The sequence below is a fragment of the Phyllostomus hastatus genome, unplaced genomic scaffold, assembly GCF_019186645.2.
Source record: "Phyllostomus hastatus isolate PE091 unplaced genomic scaffold, TTU_PhHast_1.1 phas_contig_402, whole genome shotgun sequence".
NCBI lineage: Eukaryota > Metazoa > Chordata > Mammalia > Chiroptera > Phyllostomidae > Phyllostomus > Phyllostomus hastatus.
The window spans coordinates 14,842,515-14,867,740 of NW_025333873.1; the positions used below are offsets into that span (position 1 = coordinate 14,842,515).

Below are 25,226 nucleotides of genomic sequence, written 5' to 3' on the forward strand. Positions count from 1 at the left end.
ACGCTAGGCTCCTCCCCCAGACTTCCGGTCGGAGATAGGCAGTTCCACAGCTTGGGGCGGGTTCGGCAATGCGCCTGCGCGACGTCTCGGAGGCGGTCCCGGAGGGCGGGGCCGGAGAGCCGGAAAAGCTGGCGCTGGAATTAGAACTGGAGTGGCTGCCCTGGCGCGGGCTGCCAGGTGGTGGGTGCTTGACCCGCAGACGACCCCAGGGATGGGCCGGGGGTTTTGAGGTGAGGGCAGGGCCCTCGCTGCACCTGGGCTGAGCCTGGTCGGGAGCGCGGGCCTTGGAGGCACCAACTGGGGGGCCCGCGATGGGGCGGATGGGTGGGGCCGCACTCTTTACCCAGACCCGCCCTCCACGAATCGCGAACACCAGCCCCGAAGCTGCAGCTGCGCGTGATGGGTGATGGGCGGCGGGGTCTGCGGAGCCCCGGGTAACCGATGCCTGGGCGGGGACGGCGGCTCCGGGGACCACGGTATCTTGCGTGGACGGGTCGCGTCGGAAGGGCGACGGGAGTGGGAGCGCCGCGGGGCTGCCTCCTGGGTCCGACCCTGCTTTGTGGGGTGGTGAGGAGCTCTCGCTTTCTGGGCTGGCTCTGGGTGGTCTCTCCACCGCCTCGGGGCGGGGGTTTCTGTCCTGTTGACTGTCCGCCTGCGCACCTGCACGTGGCAGCAGCACGCCGCGGCGAGAACACGCGGGAAGCAGGGTGGGGTCCGGAAAGAGCTTCGGAGCCGGGTCAGCCCAGGTTGCAGACGTGGCGCCACCCATCATCAGCCTGGTGACTTTGGTGGGCAGCTCCGGCGGCCTCCTACGAAGCGGGTGGCATCACTGCAACCTTGACGGTCGGTGAACCCGAGACAGTAACTGAATCTCAGTGTCTTGAATTGATTAAGGAGAAGTAACATTTCGAGAACTAAAGGACGTGCCTGTTACTTCTGAAAACAATGCTTTTCACACCTTTAGGTATGAACAGGTTTCTGCCCTTTTTGAGTCTATGGGTTAGAGCGTTAGAATTTAAAAACAAATAATGAAAAAAAAAACAAAACAATAGTATCCAAACTTTTTGGTCAAAGGAAACTATGTTAAAGTCAGAGGAATGTGCCGCGGAACTAACTGGAAGGAATTGATGGTTTTTATTCCTAGGCTGCACAAAGTGATTTCAAGTTGCTCTTCTTGGTGTAACTAAACGTTTGTTTTTCTAGGGGAGCTCCTGTGGATCAAGCTATAGTGAAAAATGTTTCGGAAAGGCAAAAAGCGACACAGTAGTAGCAGTTCCCAGAGCAGTGAAATCAGTACGAAGAGCAAGGTAGGGGGGCACGGGATTGGCGAGCCGTGTGATTCTGTCTCTCCTCATGTTGCATGAAGGATACTAACCATGCAGACCTGCTGCGTGTCTTCAAACTAGGTGTTTTAACATTCATTTGTTGCACTGGAGACACATTCATTCTGTGCTTGATGTACCTTTATTGTTTTGGTAGGTCTCGTGAAATTCTTAAAGGTGGGGCAGGACCCGTAAATGGTCTCATCAAAACAAACACCGATTTTAAGATTTTTTATGTGATAGAAATTGCATGCAGTCACAGGGCTGGAATTCTAGGGGGTGTGGTACGTGTGCCTAACTAATTCTATGCGAACGTGTCCGATGCTTTGTACTCTGCTCCGTAGTTCGTGTTGTGTTTTTCTTGGCCATCCATATTGGTAGTCGTGCTCTGGTCTGCCTGGCAGCCTGGGTGTTGACTGGTCAGACCTGCAGCGGCCTGGGGCGGGGGGCTGTGGGGGCGGTAGTCAGGAGCTCTGCTGAGGTCGGAGGTCTGGGGCGTTCCCTGGATGTGACCTTGGGTAAATCACTTCACCTCTCTGGGTCTCTCTGCTCACTTAGCAAGCAGGGCACTGCCCCCTGCCTGCCCTCTGCACAGGGTTCTTTGTGGGTTCAGGGGAGATAACGTGAAAGTGAAGTGTAGATTTTCACAGACGATAGAAGTATAAGGTGTCTTCTTATCAGGACACCGCGGCGCTGCCTTTGATTTAGATCGGCGGGGCCACGCCACGTTCGTGCAGTGCTGTGACTATGGCGAGGGCGGTGGGGGTTGTGTGTTGGTTCAACTCTAATACGTTAGTGATAGGGATGTTCGCTGGAGCACTGGAGGGAAGACAGTGCTTCCACGTGTGTTTAAACACCTGCCGTGTGTGTGTTTGTCGTTTCTCAGTCCGTGGACTCCAGCCTCGGGGGCCTCTCTCGATCCAGCACCGTTGCCAGCCTGGACACAGACTCCACCAAAAGCTCAGGTACCCGGAGGGGCTGGAGCGCGTGCCATCTGCGGCTCAGCTGGTCTCGCTGGGGCGGCATGAGTTCTTGTGCATCTGGGTTTTCTCTCTCTCCTCTGCCGTGTCTGGTGAGAGTTTAGAAACGGCCCGAGGTCTGGTGGCGAGTGGGCGGGGGGTGTTACGTGGTTGGTGGAAGCCGCCACCGTGGAGGTTGGCTGCGGCAGGGGGCCAACCTGCTCTGAGTGGGTCCTGGAGCGAGGGCGTGTGGAAAACACCGTGGCGATGATTTCGAAGTTTCAGAACAGCTTTTACAGAAAGGGGGTGGTAGGGCATGAGCGCTATTGTGTATGGGGTGCGGGACCAACGCCTCGCTGACGGGAACGATTCCGGAGCCCGGTGCCCAGAGACACGCTAGCTCGTGCGTGTCGGGAGCACGTGGCAGGGAGGGGCAGCATCTGTCATCACCGGCACTGGAAGACATGTATGCAGCTCTCCAGAAATTAAGAGACGGCTTCTTTTACTGACGGCGTTGACATAACACACCTGTTGACCCGCCAGCAGCCAGTGTCTGATTGGAAACAGGCTGTGTTCACTGGCCTGCTCTCCTTCCCTCCCCCTTCCAGGACCATAGACTAGTCCCCCTGTGAGAGAGAGGTGGGGGCGGGGAGAGGGGAAACACACGATGGAAAAGAGATACGGGAGCATGAGGTCTGTTACCTTCCAGATGCCTCTAAAGTGTTAACTACGTGGCTGGGCATTGTTTCATTGCGTAAGCATCACCAAAAAGTCATCACCTAGTGTTCCCTCACTCTGGTAGGAGTAAATACTTCAGTGATTTAAAAAAAAATTATTTATTTTTAGAGAGAGGGGAAGGGAAGGAGAAAGAGAGGAAGAGAAACATCCATGTGTGGTTGCCTCTTGTGCGCCTCCTACTGAGGACCTAGCACAAACCCAGGCATGTGCCCTCCTGACTGGGAATCGAACCAGCGACCCTTTCATTCGCAGGCCTGCACTCAATCCACTGAGCTACAACAGCCAGGGCGATTTTGTATTGACTAGATTGTATAGCTCACCCAGTTCCTCAACCTGATGCCGGTGGTTACGGACAGGACTTCCTGTCCAGCCCTTGTCCCTCTACATTTTTAAAAACTGTCTTTTCTGGCTGAATGGTAGGGGTCGATCTGGTCTCCTGAGTCAGAAAGCACGTTCAGTGTTAAAACGATCAAGAGCGAGGGGAAACCGGAAAACAGCACCGTGTCCCTGTCCCTGTGGGTCACAGAGGGGCTCGGTTGTTACCCGGTCGACATTTGTTCTTGCCTGTTTGAAACGAAGGGTATTTATGACTAATGTATTCCCCTCTAGAGTTTTATACTTAGCGTGTTGTGACTGAGGAGAGAAAAAGTTAGTGGAGTCTGAAGCTCCCCCCGACCCTGTAAAAGGACTTGTGTGTGAGGAAACCCTACTTCTGTCCGTCCGCACCCACCCCCCCCGGGCGGGGACGGAGGGCGCCCTGCCACACAGCTGCTCCTGGGAAGTCTCACCGTGCGGCTTTCACCTCCAGGTCAAAGCAACAGCAACCTGGACACCTGTGCAGAATTTCGAATCAGATACGTCGGTGCCATCGAGAAGCTGAAACTGTCTGAAGGAAAAAGCCTGGAAGGGCCTCTAGACCTCATAAATTATATAGACGTTGCCCAGGTAAAAAATAAAAATTTTTTTTTCTGTTCGATACAGCTCGTGGTTTGGGGGAGAGACGTAGTTCGTCCAGGTCACGGCCGACGTGTGGCCGGGCGCCGTGGCCGGGCGCAGGAGGCGCACGGTGCTGCGTGAGCAGACGCAGCTCCTTCCCGCCGGCAGCTCTTTCTACTTTTTCGGGGGTGGGCCGACCTCGTTTCCGGGACGGGCGGATTCAGAGGAGGTGAGCCGTGCCGCACCACTGCCTCGTCTTTCGAGCGGGCCGAGGAACCCCGTGCACCTGGCGCTGGCTCTTTGCACCACCGCTCGGTGCTGTCGGCCCGACACGCCTGTTTGTTTACTCACGCTGTTTCCAGCAGGACCCGAGACCAGGGAGACAGAACTGTGTGTCTTTGTGTTCATGGACGTGGGGGTGCTAGGGCGATGGGGAGAGCCCCTCGTCCTGCCCTAGTGTCCGTGACTCTTTGGGGCACGTTCCCTGAGGCCGTGGCAGGGGGATCATTGAACGTTCCGCAGCCTCATGAAAGGGGCCGCGTCTGTCTGACGACATCAGCCAGTCCCATTTTCCACCCGACAGAGAACTCTGGGGCGTCGGGACGGGCACGATCAGCGCCCCAGTTTCTGTTTGGAATGTAAAGTCCCAACAACGTGCAGACAGCAGCGAATACTGCAAGATTGCTGCTATTTCCCCCCAGATGACGCTGGGGTTATGTTCCCTCCCATAAGGACTGCTGGGTTCCTCCTATCACCATAGAAACCGGCTTTCCAAAATTAGTGACAGTAGCACGACGCTTCCCCCGTGTCTCGGTTCCTGGAATTGCCTTAGACTCGCTGTGAGCGAGGGTTGGCAGGAGGCTGCCGTGGCGCGGCGGGCACCCCAGCGTGAAGGCAGGCGGCCCGAGCTCATCTCCCACAGCCCCTTTAGCGTAGGCAGAGAGTTGCACGAAAACGTGTGCCGACTGGAGCGTGCACTGACCGCCAGCGGGACCTCCTTTTGGAGGAGACAGGCCGTGGTCTGACTCAGGGAGCAACGCTGGGTGATGACTGGCGGGGGAACCATCTGCCGTGCCGGTTGTCCCCGAGGAGCTCAGAATACTGATGGATACGTTTGCAAGCCGAGGACCCACTCATCGAGCAAGTCCCCCGCCCAAAGCTGTGGGGCGCGGGGATAAGACACACCTCACCCCTGCGAGGGGCATGACCCGGCTGAGAAAAACGGTGCCCGGGGCCGCACGTCCTGACCTCGAGTTAGCATGACCTCTGCGCATTTGAAGACCTTTATTCTCTGACGTGAATATGTAAACCTTCCTGGGGTCTGCGAGAAGTGTCCGAGTTTGTAATGAGGGTTCATCCCAGACGAGGGGGCGGAACAGTGCACCCAGAGCGCGTCGATCTGATCTTCGCTCCGACTTGTTGACTGAAAAGAGGGGGAGGGGTCTTTCTGCCGCTTTGGGGGAAAACCCTCGGGCTCTTGCGTGTGCCACGTTCTTTAAAGAGTTCGGGGTCTGTGACAGCCGGGTCCCGAGACCGGCTCATCGGACTTAACGGAACAATTGCTAATGTGTGCTGTTCATCGTGTTTTTGCTTTACAGCAAGATGGGAAGCTGCCCTTTGTCCCCATGGAGGAAGAGTTCATCATGGGCGTGTCCAAGTACGGCATAAAAGTGTCGACGTCGGATCAGTATGTGAGTAGTGTGTTACGGAGAAGGTGTGGGTTAGGTGTTGGGGTGTTGAGGGCCTGCTCGAGTTTGTGGTGGTGGGTTTGTACACATTCCTGGCAGCTGGCCTCAAACGTGGCCCGTTTCTTAGAGGGGGGACGAGTAGGAGCTTCCCTTTGCCTCTGCTAGGTGGTGGAGCCCACAGAGCCTTTCACCTCAGGACCCCGTGCCGGTCCGGACCAGCCGTCGGCCTGGGGCTGGGCGCAGGGACACGGGATGTGGGCTCAGGTCACCCTACCCCCGCCCTCCCGGACTGCAGGGGGCCAGGTAGAACCCTGGAGGCCCACTGCCCCAGAGCCCACCGCACCGGGACGTCCTTTCGGGAGGGGACCCGCGACACTGCGCCCGCCCAGACCCATGCGTGTGCTCCGCCGTCCGGGCCGCACCCACGGGGGCGCGCGCGCGCCGAGGCCGGGGAAGCTGGCACACAGCCGCGGTCTCCGTGCCCGCCTTCTGCAGGACGTCCTGCACCGGCACGCCCTGTACCTGATCGTGCGCATGGTGTGTTACGACGACGGGCTGGGCGCCGGGAGGAGCCTGCTGGCCCTGAAGACCACGGACGCCGGCAACGAGGAGTGCAGCCTGTGGGTGTACCAGTGCAGCAGCCTGGTGAGTGAGGGTCCGCGCCGCCCGGCCGGTCACGCACCCGACACAGTGGCAGAGCCGGAGGCTGTCGCAGTCTCGCAAAGGCTGCAGAGATGCTCTTTACGCCCCTGTCTAAAACCCGGCAAAGACCATGAGTAAGGAGCCGGCGGCCGGCTGCCTGGTGTAACCTGTGGCCAGCTGTCACTTGGGATGGCCGCTGGCAGCACCCCGAGTCAGCATCAGAGGCTCGTAAACACAGGGGGCTGGGGATGCTGGTCTGTCCCCTCGGCCAGGCCCCCTCCTGAAGGCCGAGGTCCTGGGTGTGGCCGCTCCTGGGTCCCCCGAGGAGCGGGGGAAGGGAGTGCAGGGCCCGGCCATGAGCCGTGAGGGGTCAGGCGAGGCGTGCAGAGGGGCAGGTCTACACCTTTGCTGGTCAGGTCAAGCTCGGGGGCAGATTTACCAACTCCCTCGCCATACCTTGTCACCCCACGCAGGAGCAAGCACAAGCAATCTGCAAAGTTCTGTCCACCGCTTTCGACTCCGTGCTGACGTCTGAGAAGGCCTGAGTCTGCGAGTGGGAGTCGACCGCTCGTGAACGCAGTCCAGCTGTCCTCCCGACAGCTGTTTGCACTCTGCAGTGCTGAGCTGGTGTGAGCACGGGAGCTGGTGTGAGCACGGGAGCTGGTGTGAGCACGGGAGGTGATGCCTCGCTCTACTTTCTGGGGGGGGGGGGGAGCTGTGTATAAAATACCGATCCTTTGTTTTTCTATTAAAGCATCTTCTTAACAGTGACTTAACTCGCTGATGTTATCTACCTGTCGGGGACTAAAAACAGAAACCTCATTTGTTGCTTTTAAACACAAGCTTAACCCCCTGCTCGGCAGCCCCTCCGGGGACCAGCGGCCTCCGGCTTGCAGCTCTGGCCTGGGGACGCTGCTGGTCTGCAGCAGTGACATAGCCGACTCCAGACACAGAGAGGGGAGCCGGAACGGAATGCTGTCTCGGGATGACGTGACGGTGGGCCACAGCGCTCGCCTCAGCTCGGGGGGGGGGAGCACCTCGGGAGGCCACCGCTGCCGCCTCACAAGTGAAGGTGTCCAGGGACCCCCGGACCGTAGGGCCGTGGGTTTTCTTAGAGGACTTCTAACAAACAGCGCCCGAAGGGTCAAAAACAAAAATAACGCCGTGTCCGTTTAAAAGTATTTTATTTTTTTTCTAGTCAAATGACTAGTTGACAAGAGTAAATTTATTAAACATGCTCTCTAATTATAAATCACTGCGTGAGGACAATGAAAATAAGGATTGATTTAGGTTATACAGTATGTACAGTGGCACTGCCACGAGGCCCGAGCAGTCGCGTGGAGGAGTGAGTGTCCTACACCTCCAGGAGCACTTCCGGCCGCGCCCCGCCCTGCCCCCCCTCTGCGGACCGGTCACCACCAGTCTCCACCTCTCCGAGTCCTCGTTCCCGGGGGCCTGACCCGATGGGAGCGGCACGCGAGGTGCCGGAATCCTGCAGCTCAGTTCGTGAAACATAAACAAAATATAAATAGATATCTACAATGGTTTCCTTTGTGTGTGTGTGTATTTTTTTTTTAATTTGCAAAGAGCAAATAACCAGGAAAGGGTATTAGCAGGGAAGTCACTATAATTTCTCCTCTGGCAAGTCACATTAATGACTGCGCAGTAGCACCACCAAACTGTAGGTTGGAAAACCGCTTCCTGGACGCCCCTGTACCGGGGAACCCGACGGGTTAGTGGGGGGCTGGAGTTCAGACGTCGGCATGCACTGACTTCAAGTCCGCACACAGCCGGCGCCCGGGCGTCCAGGGGCTGGTGGTGGACTCCGACGCGGGGGGTTGTGTTAAAGTGCACAGCCGTGCACTGTGCAAAATCCGTGTTTCCTTCCCCAGGTCCATGAGGGAATTAACTCAATGGAGGGTTCAAACATCAGAACCGAACAGTTAATGTAGTGCTTTAAAAAAAAGACTACGCCCCCTGACACATTTTACCCGGGGTTTCGAAAAGGCAAGGAGCACCTGCCGTACGACATCGTAAAACATTCCAGTTCTGTCCTCTTTTGTCGTAGCAACAAAAAGCACACTGCGCGTGAAAACGACGACGACAACGACAGAAGGAGAGTCTTGCGTGACAGAGACCGGCCGCCCCCACCCAGGCAGTGCCCCACGGCAGCCGAAGCGCTGCCCCCCGCTTCCCGGGCCCGCACTCAGACCGACTCCTCCGCGCCTGGGGAGAACCCACGTGGGCGTGTCCACGCGCCTGCTCCTCCTCGGAGCGCCACGCTCGCCCACGTCCCTCCTAAGACCTTCCGCTCACTACGGCCGAGTAGAGGTTATGACACTCAAGTGCATTAACCTGATGAATTTTGGTTTTTATCCTACACGACCCGACCCCCGAGCCCCAGTAGCCTAAGCTAGAGCACGATACGATGGCTTCCATAGTGAAATACGTGTTCGGAGCGTTTCATCGCCCGGGACCTACAGACCTCCAAAACGCTCCTGACTGCGAGGGGAGGGACGGGTTACATCTCCAGACAGACAGTGTGGCTACCGTTCCCGTGGGGGTGTTACCACGGACACAGGACGCCGAGCTGAGCAAACGCTCTCGGGAGCGAGAGAGGGGAGGCGGCACACTCGGGGGGAGGCGGCAGGTGGGGACCGCGGGGGTCCGTGTGACGAAAGGAGCGCGAGGCAGCGATCTCCGGAACACGGGAGCTTCGCGAGAGAGCGCCTTGGCCACCCCCTTCACCCTCAGTTTTTAACCGCACCCAGGAAACGGGGTTTTGGGGGACCTGGGACGGGATGGACTGTGGCTGCCGTGTGCCGTGACGACCGACCGGTAGTTTGGGAGGCGGGGCTTGCACCACAGCTCACACGCACACGCAGAACACGAGGACGACAGCTACCACCTCGGGGACCACGGTCGGGAAGGACAGGGCTCGCGGGTCAGTTTCCAAGTGGCTTTAAGTAAGCACTGGGTGGCGTTCAAAGGAAATCTTAAAACCCCCTTTTTTTTTAGAGAAAAAAAGACATCTATAAAGGTGAACTGGTGGCATTTAGTTTACTGGCGTCCTAAACAGTTGTTACGCTCCAGGCCCCGGACCCCAGGGACGGGCCAGGGAGGGCGGGAAGGACCATCTTCCTGAGCGCAAGCGTGTTCAGGGTCGGCTGGTCCTGGAGACCCAGGGCCTCAGTGACGTGGTTCACATGCCTCTTCAGTTCACCTTTCAGGCAATTCCATTTTTCCCAACAAAAGCAGATAGCGATGTTTCATGAAAATCACAAATTATAAAACCGATTCACGTGTATCCATACGTCGCCTCTGAGTTTTAAAGACAAGACAGGGGCGTCAGGGGCCGCGGCTCGCCCGCGCACTTCACGCGGCGGCGGGCTGTCCGGCCGGGGCGCCGGCGACCACGCAGGAGCAGACCTGTGGCTTCGGTTCAGCAGCAGTTCAGTCGGAGATAAAGTGCACAAACGACACGGGAAAGGCCCCTTTGCGGCCGGGGTCCCCATCAATGTGGCCGATCTGAAACCGAGGGGAGGGCAGGGTGTTACAAAAACTCCGAGTGCGGGAGCCAGGGAAGGCGCTGGAGCATTTGGGGTGGGGCGGGGCGGGGGGGGACAACTCATGCAGAAGAATCTCTCCCGACAAAGAATCCCGAGGGTAACACACTGAACTGCCTCTCCCTATCCGCTGCCTCACTCCAAAGAGCGTGGGCCTCCCTTCCCAGGGGGCCCCCCCTCAGAGCGCGGTATGTGTCCTGGCCGCGCCGGGGGCAGGCAGACAGCCCCTCTGGCTGCTGGCCCCTCCGGCCGCTCCTCCTCCAGCGGGTGAGGAGGTGCCTGTCGGGGGCTCGTGAGCTGCAGCGCATTGGAAAGTGGCACCCGGGGCTCGGCCCCGTTTAAATGTCGTCATGCATTCACGGAGACTTCCAAAAAAATCAGTTACTTTTGCTCTGGGCAAGTTATATAAGTTATACGTCAAGTGTGATCTCCACAGTGTAAATTAGGATGGGCATCGGCACCCACCCCGTCCCCTTCCTGCCGCTCCGTGCCCCCACAGGCTTTGAAATAAGCGGGTGGTTCCTGCTGGCAGGTGGGTTGTGTGCAAGACACAGCAGCTTCGGATCTCATGGGGTGGGGGCAGTGGCGGAGGCGGCAGAAAGTTCTGGGCCCCACGCAGTCTCAGTCCTCGCAGCTGGAGGGGCCCAGCGAGCCCGCCGCCCAGGGACCCAGGAGCGGCAGCGGCTGCTGTGCCGTGTGCGGCGAGGCCGACGGAGGGAGGGAGGGACCGAGACCCCGGAGCCCCTCCCGGGGGAGCAGCCACAAGGGGGCTCCAGGAGGCACTCGTGCCGGGGGCAGTGCGGCCAGGCGCCGTGCTGGCGGGGCCCGGGGGCGGAGTGCACAGCTCACACAGGCCGGGGCTCTGCTGGGGACACTGACCGACATTCCACACAGCACAGCGGTCCCGCGGGCCCGACTGCCTTCCCCACGGCCACCGTGAGCTGTCTGAGCGCAGTGTGCAGAGCGGGCCCCTTAGGGTCTCCCTCCCTGGGGCAGCACCCAGAGGGTGCCAGGCGCTCAGGCCCCGCCCCCCAGGCAGGCTCCGTGAGCCCACTGTGCTCGTTCTGATCGGTGACAGTGACTCTCCTTGGGCCCTGGACCCCTACCCTGGGCCCTGGTGCCCTCCCCTCACAGGCCAGGCAGCTGTGTCTCAGCGACACGGGCAGCCTGCCCAGTCCCCTGGCCTGCGAACGCTGAGGCTGGATTCCCAGGGTGGCCGGGGGAGCGCCAGGGAACCCCACTCCGGCTCCCACCTGGAAGCTGAGGCTCCCGGCAGGGTCGCCACGACTGACGCCCGGACGGTGCCCTTGAGCTCGGCTCTCCTCGCGAGCCTCCCCCCAGGTGGGCAGCGCGGGGCTGCACCCTAGGAACACAGGGGCCTCGTTCCAGCCCCTCAGGTGGTTCTGGGAGCTGCAGCCCGAGTGGCCCGCCCTCCCTAACACGGGGGTCCCCGCCCGGGAACCCATCAGGCTCACACAGAAGTGGGTATGTGTGGGCGGGCACCTGAGGCCTGAGACCACACTCACTCGGGCGGTGGGGGGGCCCCACCAGGGAAGAGACCTCCGGCCAGGTGGGCGGGGGCCCGGGGGCGGACTCACCCACCACTCCTGGTCCTCCTCCCCGTCCACGATGATCACGTCGCCCTCAGAGAAGGTCAGCTCGTCCGGGTTGTCGGCCACGCAGTTGTAGAGGGCTTTGACCCGCTTGGGCTTCAGCTTGGTCTGGGCGGCGGAGGGCAGGGTCAGGGGTTACTGGGGCAGGGAGGGCTCCCGAGCGCAGGCCTGGGAGCCCATCGGTGTCCAGTCGGGAGGGGGCGGCCCAGTGGAGCTCAGGGGCCAGGGGGACTCGGAGGAGGAGCCAGAAGGGACAGGGAAGAGACCCGGCCGGGCAGAGAGCTGGGAATGTGGCTGCCGGTGCCTGATGTGCAGGGGCTGACCTGGAGCTGCGGTGAGAGGGCCGAGCGCACCACCTGATGGGCTCTGGGGTTGCGTCCTGCCCCAGTCCAAACGACCAGGCACCCGGGACGAAGCCACCTGCCCCCCCCGTGGAATAACTTGCAGGAGGAGGCAGGGCAGGAGGGTCTTGCCCACTTACCATCTGGGACTTCCTGGGCATGGGCGCGGGGGGCTGCAGGGCCGAGGTGCTGGGCAGAGGGCCCAGGGCATCTGTTCCAGAGAGACCCACTGAGTTAGGACCGAGAGGAGTCAGCACACAGGAGGCCCCTCCGTCACGTGAGACAGAAACAACTAATAAAAAGCCCTGGTGTCTGTCGGGTCTGGAAGGCAAGTTCCCTGGGATTCTCTCACCCACTGAGGGAAAGGTCCCCCAGAGGCCAAAGAGCCCCGTGACTCCCGTGCACGCTGCGCAGAGCGCACAGGCGTCTCAGACGGGGACGGACGGGGTCACCTCCTGCGCGGACCTGCAGACCCCGCCGGGGCCGCCTGTCCCCCCCCCCGGCCCCCCGCAGCAGCAGCAGGCGACAGGAACCAGGGCGCAGTACCGGGGCGCAATACGGCACCACATGCTGCACAGAGGGCAGGTGACTGCCGGGCAGAGGGCAGCTGGGCCCTGGCCCGGGAGGCTGCCGCGGCTGCGCACAACCCCCCACGAACCCAGTTCCCACGAAGTAATTACCAGGTCCTCTCGGCTGGCCTTTGCTGACCAGTGGGGTCGACTTGTCGGTCCTGCAGAGAAGGGGGACAGAGTCGCTCTGAGGCCTGAGGCCTGAAGGCACGTTGTGTGCCCCCCCCGGCGCCTCACCCCCTCCTGAAAAGGAGCCGGCTGAGTCCAAGTTGCAGTGGCTGAGCCAATTTAATGCCCTGTCATTCAGCTGCCTCCGTTCTTGAAACAGAAAGAACAAGAGGCCCCGAAGACAGTGCCAGGTCCCAGGTCCTGAGGGGCCCCTGTCCCCGTGCGCCTGCATGACACGACCTGCAGGCCACACTGCGCTGGGCCACCTGCTGCCCGCTGGGCCCTCCTTCGGCCAGTCCCCCCGCTTTGAGGGCCTTGGTCTCCCAGGGCGAGGCTGGACGACCCCAGGGCTGTGAGGGCTCTGCCTGACCACCAGTCAGCATCGCTCACGCCTGTGTGCGCCGTGGCCCCGGCTGCCTGTAGCCCATGCGGCTGGCCCCAGCTCGGGGCCCAACCGTGAGCCTTGGGCCCGGTTCTCAGGCCAACAGGCCAGAGTCCACTCTGGGTCAACGGGTCTCTCTGGGCGGACACTCCCACCTGCGAAAGGGGTGACACCTGCCTGTCACCTCGCAGACTGAGGGCGAGGGACAGAATGTCTACAGGCTGAGAAGGGAGCGCCATCTCAAGTCCCCTGCCATGTCTCTGCGCACCCCACACGCAGGGGAGTGGGGGGGGGTGGGCTGGAGGAACAGGAGTGGGGGGTGAAGCGAGGGGCAGGGCGGCAGGCCCAGTGCCGGCTGACCGCTTCTCGCGCCGCCCTAGGAGCGCAGTCTGGGGCCGCGGTGGCGGGGAGAAGGTGAGGACCACGCAGCCAATTTAAAGGGTGGACAGGGGAGGGCCCCACCCATCTGACCAGTCCTGCCTCCTGATTTCCATCCGTGTCCCTGGAGTTGTCACGCTGACCCCGCTGACCCCTTCGCCTTCAGCCAACCACGAAACACTCTCAGGGGGGCCTGACCCTCTAAGGAACTTCTCCTCTGAAGGGCCAGAGGGCAGATCTCCTAGGCTCTGCGGGTTACAAGGTCTCTGTCCTGACTTTCGACGTTACTATCGTTAACGTGTGAACAGGTGGGCGTGCCAGCTTCCGGTGACACTTTCTTTATGGGCGCCGCAATACAAATTTCACGTAATTTTCACGTGTCATGAAATCTTCTGGCTTTTCAATCATTTGAAAACCCCAAAACCCTCCTTGGCTCTCAGGCCCCACGGAAACAGCAGGAGGCGGGCTGGGTCCGTCCGGAGCCGGGGCGGACGCGGCGATGTTCTCCGTCAGGAGCAGAGCTCCGCGGGGCCGCGCCCGTGGTGCCCTCCACCCAGACTCGTCTGACAGGCGCCCGAGCCTCCCCTGCCTCGCACCCCCACCACCCCCACGGGAGAGAAAATGACCCCCGCAGTCTGGGGAGAGCAAACCTGAGGGTGGTGCCGGGGAAGGGGAGGGAGGTGGGGAGAGGCGCTGACGACCCGAACCCCGGAGCCGAGAGAAGCCGGCCTGCGGCCGTGCAGCGGACCTGGGAGCGAGGCCCTGGCAGCACAGCTCGGGACCGCCCCCCCCCCCCCCGCCCCGCCTCGGGCTCCCGCAGGCTGCTTACAGCTTGCCAAGAAGGCATTCGAGAGCCCTGAGGCTTCTGGTTAGAAACTGTAGGCAGAGATACGTTTGCTTCCACATTCTCCCAGGGAAAAAAATTTAAAAAGTAAAAAGGACAAAGAGAACTGCAGACAGACAGAAAGGAGATCTTGGAAGCTGGGGGTGGAGGGACGAATCCTAAGCAGCCTGCCCCCCCCCCGCCCCCGAGCAAGGAGAGCCCTCACGGTCAGGGAGGCCCAGGCCGCTGCCGCACGAGTGCGAGCCCAAGCCCCGGGGAGTGTGGCGTGGGGGGGAGGGCGGAGCGCAGACACACAGACCGGCCCAGGTCTGCTCCAGGAGCTGCGCCCCCAGATCCCAGCCCCGACTCTGGAAAGCCTGGCAACCGCATCCCCCACCCCCTCCCCACGCCACCGAAGGCCAGAAGCTTCTATTCTTGGGGAGGGCAGAACCGTGTCTGGACTCGGGGATGCCCGGTGCGGTGGCCGGCAGTGTCTCGAGAAACAGGGGGACTAAGTAAAAGCGTGACTTTGTTTCTACGTCCAGCCCCCAGAAAACCTGCTCCCTCAGGCAACAGACTGGAAGACTGTTCTCCCAGGAACCCGAACTGTCCAAGGGAAAGAAAAAAAAAAAAAGGAGCCCAAATTCAGGGTTCCCCAGTAAACCTGCTGTGGCGGCTCTGCGCATCGGGGTGCAGTCGGTCAGTCAGTGTTTAATGCCCCCCGAAGTGGCGGCTGACAGGCAGGGAGCACGGAATTTATGGGGAAACGGACTCCAAAAGGACAGAGGTCAAAACAAAGGGATAAGAACGAGGAAGAACCAAATTACGCAGGAAGGCCAAAGCCAAAGGGAAACACCCCCAAAACCCACCGTGAATAATCCACGATGAGAGAGAGTGAGTCCACGGACCAGACGGGCTACCACTAACTTCAGACTTACAGGACAGCAGGGATGAAAACCCAGTGAAACAACGGGAAGACGGAGACAGTCTCCCAGACAGTCAGTTTCTAAAGCAAACGAACAGACAGCAATGGCACTTCCAGCCCCGGCCTCCAGGTGGGGCCACGGGACCAGCTCTGGTCCCGGGAGCCTGAGCATCACTCCAGCCAGGGAGGGGAGCCCACCTTCCCCTCGCAAGTAACCCTGGGCCCGGGATGGAGACTGCGCTGTCAGAAGTAGGCGGGGCCTGGGTCTGAGACTCACGGCTCGGGGCTGCTGTGCCAGAACACGGACACAACTGTGTGTGGACAAGAAGTCAACCCCCAGAGGTCAAACCCCGGAGATTCGGGGCAGGGGTGAGTGCAGTTAGCTTACCCTCACAAAGAGAGAAAAAGGCCATGGGGATCTGACATCTGAACAGTAAGAATTACTTTTAAATTGAGAAAGGAAAAAAGTAGAAGGCATTAAAAATAACCAACAGAACTCCCCAGAACCAAAGGACGCAGATTAAATCCTGAGTTTATCCAGGTCTAACCTGGTGGCACGAAGGAAAATGGACCCACCCTGGGGTGGCGGGGGACAGGGGCGTCCGTGCAGGGGTGTGCCTGAGTGGGACGAGGGAGGCACCGGCCCAGCGGGGGACAGGGGCCGGCCTGGTGGGGCCGGGTAGGAGCCCAGCAGGGCAAGGACCAGCTCTGCGCTGGGCCCCAGGCCTCCTCAGGGAGGGGAGTCTCCGGGGGGGGCGGGGGCAGAGCAAGGAGGAGGCAGGGGGAGGAGGCAGAGGGAGAGGCAGAGGGGGGAGGAGGCAGAGCAGGGAGGAGGCAGAGGAGGAGGAGGAGGCCGGCACTGATGCACGCTCGCCGCTCACCGGGCAGGCGAACGCAGCAGCCGGGTTCTCATCACAGAGAAGGGACACGCGGACAGAGGGAGAGGATGAGAGTGAACCCTCCGGCGCTTTCTAGGACAGCACCCCCAGATCCCTCACGGACAGCTGGAGTCTGCGACCGCCCTGCCCGTGACCTTCCCCACCCCCGGCAGGGCCTGGCTCTGCCACTGCGGGGCCAGTGACCTGTGGCCAAAGGGGTGGCCCGCCGGTCCCCAGGGCCAGGCCCGTCCCTTGGGACTTGTTCTCGGGCCCGGCCACCCCAATGTGAAGAGGCCCTGGCCACGTGGAGAGCCACGTACCCCAGCCGACGGCCCCGCTGGGGTTCCGGCTGTCGGTCAGCCCCCACCCCCAGTGCGTGGGGTGGAACGGACTCCAAGGACACTGGCCTCCAGCCGATGAGTCCCCGCCTGTGCCCAACCCCCTCCCGCTAAGGCCCCCGATCCTGGGGAGCAAAAACAAGCCGTCCCCATGACGCTGACCCAAATTCCTGATGGGGCCGCGAGCGCGATACAACAGCCGTGCGTGCCTCATGTCAGTAAGCCGTGGTGTGGTTTGTTACTAGGACAATCGGAGCTGGGGACAGTGTGGACTCCTGGACTGATAGAGAGCACGCGCGCACACGTGCGCACCAGAAACGCAGACACACACGTGTCTGTGTGGGTGGGTGCGTCCGGTCCAGACCACCCAGCAGGCCGGCCTGCGGACAGGACGCTCCATCGGCAGTGAGCGCACGGCCCCCAGTCCTGGCTCCTGAGTGTCATTCCCGCGGCACGGGGCCCTTTCCCGTCACGAGGACCCAGGCGGGGAGCCGTGCAACGGCCGCCCCCACGGCCAAGGACACCATTTCGACGAGCAGCCGAACCTGCCCGGGGTGTGAGCACTGGAGGCGGGGTGTGTCCGTGCTGTCCCCCCGACTCGGCCGGCTGCATTGTTGTCTTTCTAGAACGTCCTCGTTTGTAGAACACCTACGCCCCGCACTGCACAGGGGCCCCGAGGCCGAGACAGCCTTGTGGGTGGGCCACTCACAGAACCGAAAGGCCTTGCGTTTCGAGGACTTTAACTCCCACAATCCCATTGTCTGGACTAAACAGAAATCTAAAGTCGTCGTGGGGTGTAACACAGACGTGCCTGTGAATTTTCACAGTTCAAAAATTCTGGATACACTGTGTTTAGGACGCTGGAAGCCTGGCGAAACCCAGGCAGGCACCCCTGGGCCTTGGCCGCCACAGGAGCAACTGGGCGATTTCAAACGGTGGCGCTGGCGCGGAAGTCCCGGCCGATGAAATGACGGGCCGCTTGGAGGCTCCCTGAACAGAAGAAGCGAGGCAGGCCGGTGCGCCTAGGCCCCGAGGGGACGTGGAAGGGGGCAGGAGAACGGGGACGAGGGGACGATCCTTACCCGGGAGCAGGCCTCTTCTGAGGGAGGCGGCTGGGCGGCTGGGGCGGCAGGGGCGGGGGAGCGGCTTTGCCCAGGGGGGCCCCAGGCTGGGCCGGCTTGTTCTGCTGGCTCAAGGCTTCCATCACACCCGGCGTCTTGGCTGTGGGAGCGGGCGGCGTGGGGGCCAGGGGATCTGCGGAGAGAGGAGGAGAGAGGGGCCCACGGGGGGTCAGAGGGCAGGCATCCCATCCAGCCTTCTCCCCAGCAGCTCCTCCAGGAAGGGCCCCCCTTTTTTCTGTCGCTATTTCTCAAGGAGAAGCCTACGTCCCTTGCAGACCCTCAGTGAACGGGATTGGCGCCGGGGGGGGGGGTCCTTCTGAGCCCCGAGTTGGGACTAAAAGGTTGCTATGCGCCCGAGAGAACTCCCCCCAAGAAGATTCCCGTGGAGAGGCCGAGGGGGTTGGCCGTGGGCTCTGTGAGCTGAGACCAGCAGCGGCCGAGGCCCAGGCCCAGGCCCTGTCCCGCCCCCCCACCCCAAAGGGGCAGCTGGGCCTTCTTGGGTCAACTCTGTGTGCGTCTGGACCCAGGGGCCCGCCCGCCCGTCCCGTGCCCAGGCTGCTGCGAGTGGGTCCGTCTCGGCAGAGGCCGTGAGTGCCCACTCTGCATGGGGGGGGGGGAGCCCAACTCTGCACGGGCCGAGCTGCTCTCCCCACCGCGCAGAGGAGGGGCCGAGGCTCAGGGGCGGGACGTGCTTTCTGCAGGGGGCAGGGGGCAGGGAGCTGGGGGGGCAGGGCGCGGGGCGTGGGCCCGCCCCTCGCCCCCTCCGAGGGACATCGGCGCCCCCCCCCCACGTCCAGCACGTCCCTGCTGCCATCCTCGCTGAGGCGGACACCTGCTTCGGGACGCTGGCCCCTGAGGAGGGTCCCCCTTGCTGGGTGACTCAGGTGTGTCTGGGCTGGACGGCCCCCATGTCACCCCTGGCCCCGGAAGACCCTCCCGGACACAGCGCCCTGCTCTGCCGGCAGCCACACGCTGGGGGCACCGACTGCCCTGGCCTGGGCTCCTGGTGCCCGTGACCGAGGGTATGGAGGCGGAAGACGCCAAGGGGAAGCTTGTGGGAGCCGAGGGCCCCCAGCGAGCCGAGCGCTCCCTCCTGCGGCCGGCGCGGGGAGCCGGCCACACTGACCCAGGGGACGCTCCCACCGGGCTCGCTGGGGACAAGCCTCCCCCAGGGCCCTGCCCCGGGCTCTGGGACTGCCCCCACACGCTGACAGTGAAGAGAAGCACACACTTCAAATGATCACCGTCCGAGTGACGGAGCCCACGTACGGAGACCCACCAAACAGACCAAGGAAAGGCCCCCGGGCTCACGTGGGGAAGGAAGACGGAAACGTGGCCAGAATGCTGGGGGAGACAGAGGAGACGCAAGCGAGCCCCTGGAGCGGGGGGCGGGGCGGGGAGGTGCCCACAAACCGGAGCTCGCGGCTGCGGGGAGCAGGCCACAGGGTTCGGGGACACGGAGAAGCCACGGCGCCCCACGCGGCCTCGGGCACCGGCCGCGCTCTCCCCACCCGGGCCATCCGTCCAGGTCTGCGCGGCCCACCGGCAGGGAGGAGAGAGGAAGAGACGTACTGGTCGATGTCACGCGGAGAGGGGGCAGCGGCGGGTGGACAGCCGGCGGATCGGACGAAGACCGCTGCCGGCTCACACCGTCCACGCTCACAGAGCTCGTCTTCCACGGGGCGTGAGCGGAGGAGGCTGTCTGAGCTGCACACGCACACGCAGGCACATGCAGGCACGCGCACACAACGAAAACAGAAACAGAAACTGCATTATTGACGCCCTCCCTCGAGGTGCACGGGACCCTCCTGGAACAGCACTGGGACCGCAGACGGAGGTGCAGCTTTAAAAACCCCTCCCTCTGTTGCCCGGGAGACGGGAGCGGACACACGCCAGTCTCACTGGCTTCTGTTCTCCAGGGGACCTGCCAACTGGAGAGGAGAAGGGGCAACCCAGTGACCCGCCCTGAGCACTGTGCTCGGGTTATGGGGCCTCGGCATCTCTCTCCCGTCCATGCAGTCCTTCCCCCGGCCTGGGGGTCACCGTCTCACAAGGGGGTGGGCTGTCCTCAGAGGGAACACAGAGGGGCAAGGGTGCAAATCAGAGACACCAGGTGAAGGCTCTCCCCCACCCCCCGCAAACGCCCTGCTGGCCGGGAATGGGCAGAGATGGCACCAAGCAGGCCAGGGGGTGACACACCAGGGCAGCAGCACCGCCCTGGTCACAGTCCTCCTCTGCCCCAAGCTCGGTGCTCCTCCTCACCGGGTGGCGTGTGCTCAGGTGCATGACCATGCCGACCCCCTTTCCTGGCTGTTGTGGGGGGGGGCCTTCATGTTGGACCAGGTGTGGACTAGACCAAGGACAAGGAGTCCCCCTGAGGGGGCGAGCTGAGGGGACGTACAGTCACCAAAGGAAGACATGGAGCCCTGGCTGCTGTGGCTCAGTGGACGGAGCGCCTGCCTGCAAACCAAATGCCGCCAGTTCAATTCCCAGTCAGGGCACACGCCTGGGTTGTGGACCAGGCCCCCAGTAGGGGGCGCTCGAGAGGCAACCACACATTGATGTTTCTCTCCCTCTCTCCCTTCCTCTCTCTCTAAAAATAAATAAATAAAACTCTTAAAAAAGAAAAAGAGTAAGACATGAAGTTAAATGCCCAAACTGCAAAAGTGGGGAGAGGAAAACCAAACCCTCATTCTAAGACGTCAGGAAAGCAAGAAATAAGGACGAACAGCTTTCCATTCCCTCCCTACAACCGAACAGAGCAAAGTACAACCTTTCCTGACCTGACACACGCAACCACAGAGCCAGTGCGAGCCCGCGATGGGGTGCAGACGACACAATGAGTACGTGTGCCTGGGCGTGGGGGGGAGGGGGGAAGCCAGTCAGACACCCCAGGGACCCGACCACAGCTGCTGCGCCCACCTGCCCTGGGCCCCTCCTGGTGAGGGTGGCAGGGAGGACTGGGCAGCCGTGGGATTTGGCTTTGCAGCTCCCTTCCTGTGCAGGGTCCTCCCATTAAGCCCGTGGGCGCTGCTGGGGAGGTGAGCAGGCTGGTTCCCGGGGCCTGCTCCTGAGGATACGACCCCGAGACTGGACGACAGGCTCAGCGACCTTCTCGGGCCTCCAGACCCATGTGGGACGGTGTGTGAGACACCCAGGATGGCGGGGGCCCGGCCACGTGGGAGCTGGCACAGACCCAGCCTGATGGCACCTGCTGAGCGCCGTCCTCAGCCCCGGCCACCACCTGTCCCTACATGCTCCTCCCAGGGAGCAGCTCCCACACAAATGCAACAGAGGACTCTCTCCTGTGACCACCAGCCGCCCGCAGCAGCCTCTGTGCCTGGACCTCACGCCCCACAGAGGCCCCTGTCCCCCCCTGGGAAGCCCCTCCCCGACCACAGGCCTCGGCTGCCAGCCCCAGCCCAGTGCCGGGCTGGCCACTGGCTGGACTCCCCTTCAGAAGCATTGTGGCCAGTGGGGCCCCAGTGCTGGGAAAATCACTGAAGTTGGGCTTTGTTTTCCACTTCCAGGAAGACAAAAAATAGCATCCGTTGACTCGAAGTCACTATGTGGTGACAGTGGCAGAGTGTAGCGAGAGCTGGTGGGACCACAAAGACTATTTTACGAGTCTCCCCAAGTTTGCATCTTTGCATCCTTCATTCCCCGGGATCGCAGTGATAGAAAATATTCACAGGGGCCACAGGCCGCCCGCCTGAGTGCACGCGGGGGAGAAGTAACAAAGACGAAGGCAAAGGCAGGAGTCTCGAGTGCTGGAAAGCAGAGAGGAACGGCCCAGACAGAAGGTGCTTGGGGGGGGGGGGGGCAGAGTCCCTGCCTCCCCAGGCGCGCAGACGCCACGCCCCTGCCCAGCGCAGGGACCGTCGAGATGCTCTACGCCACGCGCAGTGCCCTGTGCCCGAGGGTGTTCCTTTCGGGAGCGAACGGGAAAACTGCAGGACCAGAGGCTCCCAGGGAAGCCGGCCACCCTGCCGCCAGCCCAAAGCCTGCGCGGAGGGGGCAGAGCGGCTACTTAGCTCCGAAAACACACTGAGAACCACCCCGCGCACGCGCTGGCCGGGCTGCGAGGGCTCAGTACCTTTGGCCAGGTTCCGCGGGGGCAGCGGGGGGGCGCTGGTCGTGCTGGGGGCCGCAGGCAGGGCGGGTGCCGGGCTGCCGCTCAGGACGGCCCCGTACGTCTCGTTCTGCAGGACGCTGGGCGCGAAGCCCCGCTGCTTGTCCTTGGCCAGGCCGGCGGCGTCTCGGGCCAGGGAGGCCGCGCCGGGCCCCAGCTGGTAGAAGCTGACCGGCCGGTCCTCTCGCCGACTGGGGCTGGGCTGCAGGGGGGCGGTGGGCAGGCGTGTGGGATGCGGGCACACGGACCCCCTCTCGGGCACCGTGCTCGAGCCCCTGGTGACCGCCTCCCGTGCACCACGTCTACCTGGGCACGGCCCCGACTCCCCACGGTCCCACGGGAGCCGCGAGCCTTGGGAGTCGCACGTCTCTGAGTGGATACCCGCTCCCCGCCCACCCGCACCCTGCATTCTGCGGAGGATTCAACACAGAAGCCGCTTCCCCTCACCAGCCAGAGTCCCCTCCACCTGCCCCTGCGCTTCCCGTTCATAAGCCCGCTCTCTGGGGCGACCGACGGCCAACAGCTCTCCGGCCCGGTCTCAGCCCGGGGGCCGCCGCGGCCCGGCACAGACCTGCAGCTTCTCGTCCACGTCGTCGTCACTCTCGTCCAGGTCTTCGTGCAGCAGCCGCCACTCGTACTCGACGTGCACGTGGGAGTTGAACCTTCCGGACAGGGCCTGGGTCAGCTGGGGAGGACGGAGGACCGTGGGTGAGGCCGCGCAGACTCGCAGCCCCATCAGGGGAGGGAGGTGCGGGGGAGGCACTCAGCCCGGGAAGGGGGCATCCTTCTGCCCAGCCATCCACCAGGAGGGAAAGCCTGGGGGTGGGGCGGGGCAGGGCGGGGCACTGGCCTTTCACTACAGGGCCGGCTTCTGTAACTCTCTGGGTATCAGGCTAAACCCCCTCCCTGGCTCACAGATCACCAGGAAGCTCAACCCTCGCAGCTCCCCTTAAGGGCTCTGTCAACCGCACGCAGGCAGGGGCGTATCTGACAGCCACAGAATGGTGGTCAGCCTGGTCATACTGACCTCTGTGTGTGGGGGCAAACTCAATGTGTCCACAGGAGGGTGGACAGCTAGTTCTGTTCTGGACGCACAGGAGAGAAGCCTGGGCGTCTCAGGACATTAGGGTTTCATGTTCTCCATTGCCAGAGGGCCGCCTGTGTGACCTTGGGCAAGTTACTTAACCTCTCTGTGCCGTTTCCTCCTCTATAAAGTAGAGAGAACAGTAGGAAGCCTCCCCTAAGGCAGTAACCAAGATTAAATGAGCCAAGGCCACAAAGTGCTTAGAACAGTACCCGTTCACCGTCCCGCACTTCGACTGCACCGCCGGGAACAGCTGTGTCTACCTACACTTGCACTTGCTTTACCGAGTGCCACGGTCATCCTCCCAACCTTGCACCACGGTCATCCTCCCAACCTTGCAAACCGGGGTGCCTGACGCCACCTCACAGAACAGAGAGATGTGGGGGGACTTCCCCCATCACAGCAGCGGAACCCCACTGCAAACTGGGGCCTCCCCGCCCCCGCCCGGTGGGCTCTGTCCGTGGGTCCACGCGTCGCTAGGAGGGGCGGCCGCACCCTCTCCAAGCCCCTGCCCCTCCAATGACTTCTCCAGGCCGCCCCCCCCCCCCCAGGAGCAGGACCCGGGGAAGGCCTGGCCCCGCCGGACTCACCAGCTCCTCACAGTGCTCGTGCCGCAGGCGCTTGGCGATGTCCAGCGGCGTCTCTCCCGACTCGTTCGCTGAAGGGGGGGGCCACAGAGACGCATGAAGGGGCGACACCAAGACAAGCAAAGGCGCAGAGAGGTGGTGCCAAGGTGCACGGAACAGTGAGTTCCCCAGTGAAACCCCCAGCCAGTTCGCTCCAGGCGGGTGGACCTGGCCTTGCAACTGCCCAGAGCGGCCGCCGTGTAAGGCCGGGGAGCTTCCACAGACAGGTTTGTGTGCATCACACTGGGGAGGCCGCCGGAGAGCCGAGCCCTGCAGGTTGGCACTGAGCGCGGCAGCTCACCGCGGGTGTCGGACCACCCCCCCACCCCCCCCCCCGGGCTCAGCGAGCAGCGCAGCAGGCACCAGGCCGTGATCAACATCACGCTTCTTTTGAAGCTATGAACTTAAAATTGTGTCCTTTCTTCTAAATAAGCCTCAGTCAACAAGGTTGGATTATTAATGTTTTGAAAAAAGACCTGTCCTGGCTGGTGTGGCTCAGCGAATTGAGCACCGGCCTGTGAACCGAAGGGTCACCAGTTCTATTCCCAGTCACAGCACGTGCCTGGGTTGCAGGCCAGGTCCCCAGTAGGGGGTGCATGAGAGGCAACCACACATTGATGGTTCTCTCCCTCTCTTTCTCCTGCCCTTGCCCTCTCTCTGAAAACAAACAGATAAAATCTCTAAAAACAAGAACAAGAGGCTTGGCTCTCGGGCAGGCGTGTGCCTCTGGTCTGGCCTCCTTGCCCCCTTTCCACAGGCCTCACAGGCATTTCCTGATGACCCAGCACAGCCAGCGGCCGCTGGGCCGCCTGTGCCTGGCGGGAGGGCAGGGACCCATGGCAGGGGGGAGGGGTGCAGGCCAGGCCAGGCCAGGCCAGGCCAAGCAAGGGCCCCTCCTGGAGGAGACCGGGTGCACCTGCCACCCCAGGGCCAGCAGGGGCGAGTCTGGTCCTGGGTGTGGGTTATGAACAGGAGGGCGAGATGCCCCAAACCTTGTCCCAATTGCCCTCAGCCACAGGGACAGCTGCAGGACCCACCCTCTGTCCCTCGTCACCCATCCGATGCCTGCACATGATGGACCGTTTGCAGATGAAGGTGTTGATGAGCACCCAGCCCTGGGCAGCCCTGCAGAGCGTGCCAGCGGAGGCCCCTTCTCTGTCCCCAGCCCGGACGGCAGCCCAGTGTGCGCCCGGAGGGCCTGCTCCCCGCGTCTGGGCAGGGGCGCAGAGCGGAGACTGCGGCCGGCGGCCGGCCACGCACCTATCTCGATGGAGGCCTTCCCCCGCAGGAGGAGCTTGAGGCACTCAGCGTTGTCGGTCAGGCAGCAGTAGTGCAGGGCCGTGCTGCCCTTTCCCGTCTGCTTGTCCAGGTTCCCGCTGGCCGGGAAAGGGGAGGAGAGAGAGAACAGTGGGTCACAGCCCGAGGACCGGGCTGCCAGGGCCCGGGCCAGGGGCCTGAGCACGAGAGAGGTGAGCCCTCAGAACGGCCGGGAGGATGCCCCTCAGCCCTCCTGCAGGGCAGGGGGCCCAGTGCCACCCCCGCTCCTGTGGACGGAGCGGCCTGGACGCGGGCCCCCAGGGAACTGACAGCCATGGCAGAAAAGGCCACAGAGAGCGCCAGGCACCTGTGCGGCACCTGAGCAGGGGCCCAGACGGCAGGCACTGCCTTCCCAGACGGCCCCGGACCTCAACAATCCTCCCCCTCCCCTTCCCCCCTCCCCACCAGTGCCCCGAGGCCCCAGGAAGCCCATCTGACTCGCCCATCCTGTCCCACAGGAGGACGGACGTGCTTCTTCCACCTCACTAAGGACACTTCCGCTGGAAAAGGCAAAAGCCACCTTTTCAAAGACCGAAGTCCCCAGACACCTCTGAGCCTGCCCGCCCCGGACGGGCCCTGCAAACGGGCTCCGTGGGGACTGTGAGGGGATGTCTAAGGTTCTCCCAACGTGAAACAAGACCGGGTGCCCCGCACATTGAGACAGGCCACTCGAGCGCTGG

At 62.4% G+C, this 25,226-nt stretch overlaps 2 protein-coding genes across 7 annotated transcripts in view; one reads left to right on the forward strand and one right to left on the reverse strand.

The window, feature by feature from the left end:
- Nucleotides 1-98: 98 nt before the first annotated feature.
- Nucleotides 99-7,251, forward strand: ITGB1BP1 (integrin subunit beta 1 binding protein 1). Of its 4 annotated transcripts, XM_045844499.1 has the most exons (8): nt 365-476; nt 895-964; nt 1,204-1,307; nt 2,209-2,287; nt 3,828-3,964; nt 5,554-5,646; nt 6,139-6,288; nt 6,759-7,250. In XM_045844499.1, exons 3-8 carry the CDS (start codon nt 1,236-1,238, stop codon nt 6,828-6,830), a joined length of 603 nt encoding a protein of 200 aa, XP_045700455.1. In that variant the 5' UTR covers nt 365-476; nt 895-964; nt 1,204-1,235; the 3' UTR covers nt 6,831-7,250. The 4 variants fall into 4 exon arrangements, with proteins under 4 accessions (XP_045700454.1, XP_045700453.1, XP_045700455.1 ...); XM_045844498.1 differs by lacking the exons at nt 365-476; nt 895-964 and adding an exon at nt 99-230 and having other exon boundaries at nt 6,759-7,249; XM_045844497.1 differs by lacking the exon at nt 895-964 and having other exon boundaries at nt 338-476; nt 6,759-7,249.
- Nucleotides 7,252-7,452: 201 nt separating this feature from the next.
- The window catches only part of ASAP2 (ArfGAP with SH3 domain, ankyrin repeat and PH domain 2), a 114,852-nt gene continuing 97,078 nt past the window's right edge, over nt 7,453-25,226 (reverse strand). The window contains exons 19-29 of one of the 3 annotated variants that reach the window (XM_045844494.1): nt 24,490-24,605; nt 23,194-23,261; nt 22,091-22,204; nt 21,484-21,721; nt 18,960-19,094; nt 17,349-17,520; nt 12,486-12,535; nt 11,946-12,016; nt 11,450-11,572; nt 9,715-9,813; nt 7,453-9,606 (exon numbers count right to left, since the gene is read on the reverse strand). In XM_045844494.1, the coding sequence (XP_045700450.1) occupies nt 9,739-9,813; nt 11,450-11,572; nt 11,946-12,016; nt 12,486-12,535; nt 17,349-17,520; nt 18,960-19,094; nt 21,484-21,721; nt 22,091-22,204; nt 23,194-23,261; nt 24,490-24,605 (1,162 nt within the window). In that variant the 3' untranslated portion in view covers nt 7,453-9,606; nt 9,715-9,738. Of the gene's footprint in view, nt 9,814-11,449; nt 11,573-11,945; nt 12,017-12,485; nt 12,536-17,348; nt 17,521-18,959; nt 19,095-21,483; nt 21,722-22,090; nt 22,205-23,193; nt 23,262-24,489; nt 24,606-25,226 lie in introns of all 3 variants that reach the window. The other 2 variants (XM_045844493.1, XM_045844495.1) reach the window with 2 other exon arrangements.